General features: G+C 36.7%; 2 protein-coding genes across 3 annotated transcripts; one reads left to right on the top strand and one right to left on the bottom strand.

Annotated features, from left to right (window-relative positions):
* Window positions 1–1305: 1305 nt before the first annotated feature.
* LOC113346331 lies at window positions 1306–3885 on the top strand. Its single transcript, XM_026589871.1, has one exon. It carries the CDS (start codon window positions 1444–1446, stop codon window positions 3664–3666), a length of 2223 nt encoding a protein of 740 aa, XP_026445656.1. The 5' UTR covers window positions 1306–1443; the 3' UTR covers window positions 3667–3885.
* Window positions 3886–4332: 447 nt separating this feature from the next.
* On the bottom strand, window positions 4333–10058 carry LOC113346496. 2 transcript variants are annotated; one of them, XM_026590045.1, is made up of 10 exons: window positions 9609–10058; window positions 8865–8962; window positions 8744–8789; window positions 8161–8243; window positions 7954–8018; window positions 6735–6796; window positions 5768–5827; window positions 5546–5578; window positions 4826–4891; window positions 4333–4725 (listed from the first exon to the last, which is right to left on the bottom strand). In XM_026590045.1, exons 1-10 carry the CDS (start codon window positions 9636–9638, stop codon window positions 4681–4683), a joined length of 588 nt encoding a protein of 195 aa, XP_026445830.1. In that variant the 5' UTR covers window positions 9639–10058; the 3' UTR covers window positions 4333–4680. The 2 variants fall into 2 exon arrangements, with proteins under 2 accessions (XP_026445830.1, XP_026445829.1); XM_026590044.1 differs by having other exon boundaries at window positions 8865–8972; window positions 9609–9720.
* Between the last annotated feature and the right edge of the window lie 1049 nt (window positions 10059–11107).

Genomic DNA, 11107 nt, shown 5'->3' with positions numbered 1-11107 from the left:
TCCAAGCACGATCTACAAATAATATCACAAGGTTAAACACTAGAAAGGGAATATAATAACAAGGTTCGGCGCATTCGATAATCACATTATGTGCCGAACTATAAAAATTTACAGGTTTCGGCTTATACGATATCCTCAATATGTGTCGAACCACGAACAATATTTTAACCCAAAAATTAACAAATTCATGTTCGGCTCAGAAGATAATCATATTATGTGCCGAACCTTGAACATAAGAGGTTTCGGCTGATACGATATTCTCCATATGTGCCGAACCAGTAACAATATTTCAACCCAGAAATTAAAAAATTATGTTCTGCACATACGATTTTGGATATATAAGCCGAATTAGTAATGATTCTATTCCGGGCTATTCAGGATGTTGTTCGGCTTACTATGAAACTTTCATATAAGCCGAACTAGTGTTTAGCAAAAGGGTTGGAATTAGAAATTATAGGTTCGGCGCATGCAGTAAACAGATTCAGTAAGCCGAACCGTTCATCAATTGGTAGATTCGGCTCATAGATGTGAGCCGAACCTCAACCTGTTTCGCCGAACCATGATTCAAAAAACCTAACTTTTGATAATTGAGAGCTATAGAAGTGAGATTAAGTATAGGATATAAGTGTACCTGTGTATTAGAAGCATTGGGTTCCTCATCAATGTCTTCATCATCAGGATTTGGCTCATAAAAATCATCATCTTGAGTTTGTGTTTGAGTTTGAGCTTGAGTTTGAGTGGGTGTAAAATCATTCTCATAATCTAAGAAATCATCCATTTCTGGATCATTGTTGTAGTTGATATGTATTTTCCTAGGTTTTTTAGATGAATGATGACCCTCCTCATCCTCCATTGAATCAAGAATTAGAAATTTCTCACTTTCTCCTTCTCTTTCTCTCCTTCTTAACCAAACCAAAACTTTGATTTTTTTTTTCCTCAAATTTTTCATCTAAACAACTCTTATAATTCTGAAAATTATTTTAATCACTAAACAAAATATTTAATCACTAATCAAGATTATTAATACTAATACGTAAAGGGCAGATTTGCCATTAAAAAAATTTTGGGTTAAGGGGTTATCTGATTTTGCTATTTCACAACCTTTTTTGTCTTCATTCAGTATGCCTTGGAAGATTTTGGTATGCCCAAAATTACATTTCAAAGAAAAAGATACGAGACGCATTTACATATTTGAAATTTTTAAGTGTTACTAGTGTAGCCTGTAAGACATGTGCATCGTTTATATTTAGGCCCAATACATGTATTCGCCTGTCCACTTCCTACAGCGTACGAATATCAATTTGACACTACCCAATCGGGATATGAAGAGAAAGGACTAGAAGATGTCTTGCATTATCTGCAATTCTGCATCATTTATCAGAAGAAGACTTTGTATTAGCCTTAACAGTTCTCATCAGAACACTCCCTCAGAAAACAAAAAAAATGGCAAACCGATCATTATCCTACCTGTTCATCATTCTTCTCCATCTCTTTTTAATCTTGAATTGTTCGATTGCCGAAGACGGGGATGAAGCTCGAAGCAGCAGCAGTAGTATTGTCTTTGCTACTCTTGGAAGGTCAAATTATGCTTTTGACATATTCACAATCCCAATCTCCGCCTCAAATTTTAATAATAATTTTAGTAGTACAAAAGAGCTTCAAATCACTGATGCTAAATCAGTCAACTACAATGGTTTCTTTGCATCTCCAGTTTCACCTCCACTACTGAATCTCCTCTCAGACCACCCTATGTTGTCTCAGGTAACAAATTCTCCCTCAACTCTCCAATGTCTAGTCTATGTTACAGAGAGAGATGGATATTCCAATATATATCTTGATGCTTACAATCCAAGGACTAGTAGTAACACAAGAAAATCAAGATCAGTTCTTGAACAAGTAGATTTTATAAGTCAAAGAGTTCAAATTCCACTATTGCAACAGCAAAAAGGTATAATCTTTATGAAAGACAAGCCATCAATTTCAGGTGAGTACTTAATATATGTTTCAACTCATGAAAATCCGTTACTACCTAGAAAGAGTTGGGCGGCTGTTTATGCAACACATATCAAAACAGGACAAACTCATAGACTAACACCTCATGGTGTTGCGGATTTTAGTCCTTCTGTTTCACCTTCTGGGACCTGGATTGCTGTTGCTTCATCTGGTGAGAAAGGTTGGGATGGAGAGATAGAAGATCTTAATACACATATCTATATCTTTAAAACAAATGATCATGGTGGCTCGCATAGAATTAAAGTTGTGGATCATGGTGGTTGGCCTTGTTGGGTAGATGATTTCACATTTTATTTTCATAGAAGCAGTGATGATGGTTGGTGGAGTGTTTATAGAGCAACACTTCCTGCTTCCGTGGGAGACGCAATTCATATTGATTCTGTAACAATAGAAAGAGTTACTCCACCTGGTCTTCATGCTTTCACTCCTGCTGCTTCTGCGAAGAACCAAAATTTTATAGCTGTTGCCACAAGAAGACCCACTTCAAGGTTTCGCCACATAGAGTTGTTCGATATCAAGACAAACAAATTCATGGAGTTAACGAAGAATGTTTCACCGAACACGCATCACTATAATCCATTTTTCTCAGTAGATGGAAATGAAATTGGGTATCATAAGTGTAGAGGAAGTGGTAATGGAGAAGGAGAAGAAAACAAGAAGCTACTGCTTGAGAACGTTAAGAGTCCGTCTGAGAAGATCTCGCTGTTCAGAATAGATGGGTCTTTCCCTTCTTTCTCTCCTAATGGTGATCGAATAGCTTATGTTGGATTCCCTGGTTTGTTTGTGGTGAATAGAGATGGTTCTGGCAAAAGAGAAATTTTCTCTGGTGCTGCTTTCTCAACTGCTTGGGATTGGAAACGAAAGGTTGTATATACAAGCACTGGTCCAACTTTTGCTTCAGAAAAGACCCAAGTTGATATTATCTCTGTGACCATTGGTGATGATGACAAAGCCAAAGGCGATAGCAGCGGTGAAAAAGGGGGTATTGCTAATCAATCAAAGGTGAAAAAGCTCACAACGGGAGGCCAAAACAATGCATTTCCCTCAGCTTCTCCAGATGGAAAATGGGTTGTATTCAGATCAGGAAGGTCCGGTCATAAAAATCTGTATGTAATGGATGCTTTTGAAGGAGAAAAAGGTGGAATTTACAGGCTTACCAAGGGGCCATGGACAGACACAATGTGTAATTGGTCTCCAGATGGTGAATGGATAGCTTTTGCTTCTGACAGAGAGAATCCAGGTAGTGGGAGTTACGAAATTTTCTTTATACATCCAGATGGGACTGGGTTGAAGAAAGTAGTTCATAGTGGCATAGGTGGAAGAACTAATCATCCATGGTTCAGTCCAGGTTCCGATCATTTGGTATTCACTACTGATTATGCTGCAGTGTCTGCTGAACCCATTTCAAACCCTCATCATTATCAGCCTTATGGTGATATCTTCATAGCTAGATCGGATGGTTCTGAGATACAGAGGTTGACACACAATTCTTACGAGGATGGCACACCTGCTTGGGGTCCAACTTTCATGAAGCCAGTAGATGTTGTAGAGAGGCCTTCCAGTGGATCTCATTGTTCGTTCGATGATTGCCATTGGCTAAGCAAATATGCTCCTAAGGTTGCAGTTAACATTAGATCGCAACAGAGTTGTTAGTTGCTAGAAAGTCTTTGAGTTGGCCGTATACTTATGTATGTACTATGCAGAGCCATGTCTAAAGGCTACACAGCTCAACTACATGTCTAGGATGTTTGCTATAATGCATAAGAACTTCAATATTTTCACTATGTACAATGAGTCTTAATGGACCTATGTGGTTTGTAGTACTTGATAATTATTACAACTTTCTTAGTTCTAATCATCTGCAATTTTACATACTACGTATGCATATCAGGTGAATTTGTGAATCTAAATTTGAATAGGGGCCTCACTGAACAAATAGACATTAGTCGGCCAACTTACCAGACTTTCACTGTCATAGCAGCATTATTTACTAAACAGAATACTTGCAGACCATTCTGACTTGAACTGAACACCATTTTGAATCATTCTATATACTAGTTAGGCAGTTATGATAACTTTTTCAAATGTAGCAGGGCATCTTTTACAATCTGTACAGTGTATAGCAGTTTCAGATATCAATGAGAAAAATAAGATGCCAAGGTATGTTATAAACTGTCTATGCATGAATAAAAAGGTAAGGAATTCTCTGTATAATCACATAGCTACAAAATACACGAGACAAAATCCTAGCAAACAACAGTTATGTACATACAGATATGTCACTGAATCATATCACTTGCAACTTACAGTACAACCAAGTAATGCCACTATGATAACTTTGGAACATAGCAAGGAATCATTTATAATCATACACGGTTATAGCACTACAATGTTAGAGAGGTTTTCAGATACCAATGAGAGCAATGAGAATTTGAGTTGTGGTAATGTGCATATGCATTGAAATTGTCTATAAATGAATACATAGGTAATGACTTCTCTGCGTAATAATATATAGCTAATTTATACACGAGGTAAATCCTAGCAAACAAAAGTCACATTTATATACAGAAATATTACTAGACATGACACCTACAACACAAAAAAACTACTTATACGTGAAAACCTAATTTGCTCTCTCTCATAGCATCTCTAGCCCCCATTCTTACCTCATCTTTCTCCTAACAGCGATTCCAAAAGAGCAGCCTCTTCCTCCTATAAAAGTTCCAGCAAAAATAAAAAGTATGATTAGAAGAAGCCCCACATAACCAGCAACTGATATCTATAAATGCAGAGGGAAAATTAAAAAGCTTACCACCAAAGCATTAAATTCTGTCTCTTCATCAATTGCGTCTACGACTGCAAGGTCCTCCAGCAAATCCTGTTTAGTTCAACGTCACAAAACGATTAGCTGTATAAGAAAACAAGTCGGTGTGCACTATTGAACATGTAAACATCTTTCGGGCGTCTGCACAGATGTGCCTCTAGACAATCGAGCTGTTGACCATGTATAATGTGCAAATTTTTCCACTTACCCTGTTGGCAGAAGTTTTGCACTGATGGCTAACAGTATAACAGTACTTAACTCCACAAGAAGAATTGCCCAAGTGTAAAAGAATGAGACTGATATATTAAGGTTCCAAATGTACATCATTGTGTGACATGGATATATTGTCAAACATACTTCACAGAAAGCAAGCTTTTAACTGATATAAAGCACTAACTGGTCTATACTGTGTTTAAATGAGTCCTCGAGGTAAGCTTTAAGAAGCAACAAAGAAGTGATAATAGAAAGGGGGTTTCGTAGCTTATTGCTTTGTAGAAAGTATTTAAATCTCAATATTTGTTCCACTATTTTCTATTCTCAAATGGCCAATATTTTCTAAACGTCAATTATTTAGTATTTACAAAGTATTTTCTATTCTCAAATGGCCATATCAATATAATCAATAAAGGAGCTCAGTTATCAAAATAAATAAAAAATTGAAGAAAATTGTATTTAAAGAATATGATTTAATACATAAAAAGTTCTTACATCATCAGCAATTTGCAATTGGCCATTATTACCCTGCATAAACAAATAAAGGTCGGTTATTTATATCCTATTTACCTGGTCTCAGCGTAGTAACCAACTAGTATAAAGTTAGAAGAGACAAAAAAGAAGTGACGGCTTGAAACAATATCATGAGTCATGTCACTTAACTCACAAGTAGTTCCAAGATATAAATCATGAAACAAAGTCAGGCCAGTTATTTACCTTCACAGCAACAAAAAGAAGAGGATCAGAGGGTGTGTAGATCATATAATGTACACCATCCTGCAAAATAGAAGCCACCAAGATCAGAGGCTTCGCCACAATCAGTACATTTGAGTTCCATTAATTCCTCTCTTCCATCTCTCTTTCTTTATTTAGTATAGCTTGGTCTTTTCGGCAGAATGAGTACCACAAAGTACCAAATCCCGCGATAATGTATCAACATCAAGATCTATAACATCTACTCTAACGGGTGTAAAGGAACGTTTGTCTGGTGGGTTCTAGTACTAACTAAAAATCCAAATTTTCGATTTTGGTAGAAGATAGTGATGCAATCCTCTTGCTGAATATGATAGTCTTCTGATTATTTAATATTCCTCCCAATGTTTAGTTTTCCATAAAGACACATACACTGTCAGTCGGTTACTCACACAGTTTCTAGGGACAATGGCAGAAGTAAGAAAAACTAACAAATAGATTCAGATATCAAAAGCTGAAACTCACGAACAAAAGTGTTGTTCAGGTAGCAATGGTGGGAGATGTATTTGTGAGCAGAGCTAACCATCATATTTTTCTTACTGCTATTACAGGTAATTTTAGCTGAAACAAATGCAGCAATGAAGGGTTGCGAAATAATAACTCTTGGTGCATTGTTTTACACTATTGATCCCAAGGTATGTCTAACAACTGATCAGCTACTTGCATAGAGTCTTATTTTTTAGGTGCTTGAAAATTTCAAGTGAATGGCAACTATATGTCACCAGGATTCTACATTTATTTGTTCTGCCTATATGTGGCCTTAACCTTGAAAGTCTATCTCAACTTAAGTTTTCAGGTACTACTTATTACATGTTTAAGACGTCGACCTATAGAAACACACTTTTTATCTTAATTATCAGGGACAATGTGATCACAGATTCACAGCAACAAAGGAAAAAAGTCAAAAATGTATCATGAGTTCTAAACTCACCTGATGGAAGCATGTGATTTCAACACCTTCGGTTGGTAAGCCATCTATATCTTGACCATTATCTACAAGTTCACAAACAATTTTGAGGGTCATGCACGGCATCAAAGTCCAAGACAAATATCCGAAGAAAAAAGCAGGCATAACAACTAAAAACTACAGCTCTAATGCAGTATAACATGACAAGGCAATAAGGAAGTAAATTTCAGAAGGAGAAATTTTCCACGAAATATAAGAACCCGGTGAATAAGTTGGACCGAAGTGAAATAATGAAGTGCAGCTTATGCAGGGAGGGATACAGATAAGATGCAGATTGGATAACATGAGAGTACAACTGAAGCATATGATCATACTGATGCACCTTGATGTGAAACATTAGTCATCAAAATAACCCACAGGCTTAATGATGATCTCCAACAAAATAAAGCAGTTTTAAAACTGGGTTCCAGTTCCCATATACCATAGTGCTGCTTTTGGCTAAACTGAGGCTACATCTATACAGACATCAATAAATGTGTGGATATGCCACAACCCACTACAATTTCATGAACTAAGGCAAGGACTGTCAAAGCTTAAGACACATTATTTTGTATAGCACAAGTCATCATATGTATGAAAACACTTTGTACACTTGTACTTCACTCCTAACCTCTTTTAGTTCATGTTGCTTCATCTCTGTTTTTGGTCAATAATCATGGGAATAAAATGCTGGATAAAAGGGAAGTTGGATCTGTAAGATTTCCACCTTTTCCATATATGCCTTAGACTTATTCTAAGCACAGTTAATAGATCTCTACATGGTTTCAATCACAACTCTCAGTTCACCCTTCTTTTCGCTTCTGCAATCCAGAGTAAGGTTAGCTGTGTGACGCCTAAAATCAGAAACTATAATCATTTGTATAAATTGGAAATCACGGATCAAGTCCTCCTAACACTTCAATTTCTGACAACCCATATACCACATGTCTGGTTAGGCCTTCATTAAGCCCATGTTCTGGGATAGGGGGTTGTGCATTCTGGGATAGTCTGATATGACCAAAGAATAACGTGCAAAAGGTCCTTAAGTGTGGACCACCTCTCTGATCAGTCAATGTTATTAAGTTCAACCATGCTCAACTGGAAGTTTATCATAAGATGAACAACACATGACTCAGTTTCTTTATTGGAAGGAAAAACAAATATTTTTGTTTGCAAACCAAAATAGTAAAGGAAAGCTCATTGCCTGTGCCAAATTCGATAATGTCCTCCTCTGAATAGCAAAACCCTCCACGTGCTGTATAACAAAACCTGATACATAGTAAAATAACTAAATCATATAAAGAACTCAGCAATTAATAACTATAATCTTGAATTGTTTGAGGATAATATAGATTATAAATGAATGGAGTTGCTGAAAGGGACTAAGACCCAAATTCTCTGTCAACCTTACCCACTAATGACAAGATGCATATGTATCTTGGCGAGTGCGTAAGCGGCTGCAGGGAGAATCTTTTCAACTTCCTCATCACTGACCTGCAAATATACGTAGTTCGTAACAAAGTGGCCACCCACTACAATATAAAAATGAAAAGATAGTCCTTTATATAAAAAAGAACACTTTATTTAGTTAACTCGTTATAGGATTAGCTGCTTTACACAGAACTGACTGGTGTCAATCCCTGCTATGTCTCAGGTGTGGAGTTATTGGCATTAAGATGTCATCTTAAGGTTGGCGACACACAGAGTAAGAAGCAAGAAAGAGTGCTGGTGATGTGGTGATACCCTCTTCAAGAAATAGGACACTGGACTCGAGACTGCAAAGTAAAGACTCGCGCAAAGCCAGAAAGAGTTTAGCTGAAAGGAACTACGCGTGGTTTTAGGTTCACCATGATGGGGCTGCTGTGTGCAGCATCCTAAGGCTAAGCTGGTTGAAGAACCTAAGTTGTTCAGGAAACATTGATAATGGCCATGGTGTCATGAAACAAATAATGCAGAAACAAAAACATTAAGCTCTAGTTAAGTAAGAGACATACAGCTGACCAGCCATCAATATTTGTGCTCTTCAAAATTTGCACCGGCCTGGAGGAGAAAGCACAACAGTCAAAATGGAACTTCTAGAAAGTTAAATAGCCAGTTGAGTAACAAATAACTTACGTATCAACAGGACATAACAGCATACACCCATCCTCTTGAGAACTTCTAAACACTCTTCTTATTACACATTCTAATGGCAAGTTATTTGAAGAGTCAACCTGTCAATAGCTTGTTAGAGCGAAACACATTACTCCAAGAGAATCACCTAATCAAAGATATTCAGTAAATTATACAGTTCAAGATCAGTAGAAGTTTGATAGAAAATTGGGTGTCACTGTCTCTTCATAAAACAATGTACCTACAGATCACAAAGCATCACATAGCTGAGGCTAATGTGTAGCATGGAAAGAAAAAGGAAACAAAAAAAAAAAGAGTAATAGGTGAACCAAAAACCACTAAGAACTATTATACTAAACAGGTACTTCTGAATTCTGAAACCATCTCAATTGGGATCTAATTTATTGTTATAACCATGAAATCTATGATGACATGCACCTCATAAAATTCGCATAACAATAATTCCACTGTCTCTCAATGACTGCCACTGAATTTGTTTAATTATAACAATGTCGAAAAATACATAATCCAGAGATTTCATCCTTCGTTTAAAACTATAACATACTCAATAAGCTCTACCTTAGTCCCTATCAAGAAATGCAGAACAAATATTAATCTCAAAGAAACTTGATAATTTCAACACAAATATAACCTAGTTTACACAAATCTCTTCTCCCTATCTATAGCCTTGACCCTAAGCAAAACTCAAAGGAATTACTTTAAATGGACAAACATAGAAATACTTACTAGGGTTGCAATTCGCTTTGAAGAGGCCATAAGAACATTTCCATGAGGATCGAGTACGAACCCAGCAGGTGGTTTCGGTAATGGAGAAGGAATATAAGCTTTAGAATGTGTTGCAGGAATCTTATCCTCTGATTCATAGCCATCATCGTCTGTATCATTAACATTGAAAGTTTTGGAAGGAGGATTCTTTTTTCTGGGTGGTGGTCGTTTTTTTGTCGAACTGTTGTTGCTGCTGCTACTGTTCCTGTTTTGCGGCTTAGCACTTGCTTTAGGAATTTGGGAAGGTCTACTGGGATTGTAACTGTCAGTGCTGTATAGTGAGATTTGGGGAAGCCCTTTTTGGTTTTGAAGTGAAATGAAGAGAGAAGAGGTTTTAGGGTTCGTAGAAGGAGAAGAAAGAGGAAAGAGAAGCCATGGACGTGCAGAGTAAGAGAGCCATTTCTCCCTTGTATCCGGTTTCTAATCCAAACTAAAATTTTATCAGTACGGTTGATACTTTAACTCCTATGGAACTTGGTTGAAAGCTCTCAATCAGGGTTCAGTAGTGTTGCGAACTTGTGATTCGGGAACTTGGGACTTGGGAGTAGTTGTTGGACCTGTTGTTGGACTTTGACCACTTATTATTACTGACGGGTATTCATGGACGAATCTTACTTGCACACCATCAATAACAATAAATTTGTAGTCAATACTTTGGTGATACGTAGTTTTTTTTTTTTGTTTATGACTGTTGATAATCCTATAAAAAAATGAACATATTTTGTGATATCAAGCTTCACCATCTATCGATTTTAATTTCGACCGTTAATGTTCAATGATTGATTTTCAAAATGGTAGATGGTGGTGTTATACGTCGAGTTTCATAAAAAGAAACTATCACCAAAGAATTGGTTTCAAATTCATTATCATTTGGACTTAAAAGAAAAATCGGTGTGGATCTATTAAGATAGTATCCTAATAAAATTGTACATCTTTAACTGTTATTAAGTTGTATGACATATTGACATGAGGACGGTGCAACATTTTAATGACGAAGTATAAGGCCATAGTTGGAGTGAAGGAGTGAGTTGCCAGTCAAGAGCGAGGTTATTTTACACACTAAGAGGCACATGATCAGTCGTCTGGAAAAAAACTCCTTGAAAATAATAATCATCAGTCGCTTGAGGGAGAAAAAATCACTCAAGTTATGTGTCTCCCTAACATATTTTTAATTATTTTAATATATTATTTTTTGTCTTTATCTTCAGGAGGCTGATCATATGCCGTCCAACAAAAGATTTTTCCCAAGCGGCTGATCATGTGACATCCAGCACAAGCTTTTCTCCAAGCGGCTGATCATTTTCCTCTCAGTGTCTACTGTGACACACTCCTTCATAGAAAGGAATGTAAGAAAGACTCTGGCTGAATGAGTGAGTGTTCTCATTCCATAAGATTTTTATTAGAGGGAGAAAAAATGCGATTCGAGGAGAGAAAAAACCGTAATTGACTCATTAACTCGT

The sequence above is a fragment of the Papaver somniferum genome, unplaced genomic scaffold, assembly GCF_003573695.1.
Source record: "Papaver somniferum cultivar HN1 unplaced genomic scaffold, ASM357369v1 unplaced-scaffold_99, whole genome shotgun sequence".
NCBI lineage: Eukaryota > Viridiplantae > Streptophyta > Magnoliopsida > Ranunculales > Papaveraceae > Papaver > Papaver somniferum.
The sequence above is the reverse complement of the archived record's forward strand: the minus strand, read 5'-3'. Positions and strand labels throughout refer to the sequence as shown.

Bases quoted from the DNA above. Each gene is read 5' to 3' on its own strand.
- LOC113346331 (XM_026589871.1), top strand. From the start codon at position 1,444: ATGGCAAACCGATCATTATCCTACCTGTTCATCATTCTTCTCCATCTC.
- LOC113346496 (XM_026590045.1), bottom strand. From the start codon at position 9,638: ATGGCCTCTTCAAAGCGAATTGCAACCCTA. The intron at 8,963-9,608 runs GTAAGTATTTCT...AGCTATTGACAG, and splicing joins CAAAGCGAATTGCAACCCTA to GTTGACTCTTCAAATAACTT. The intron at 6,797-7,953 runs GCAATGAGCTTT...GTGAACTTGTAG, and splicing joins CATTATCGAATTTGGCACAG to ATAATGGTCAAGATATAGAT.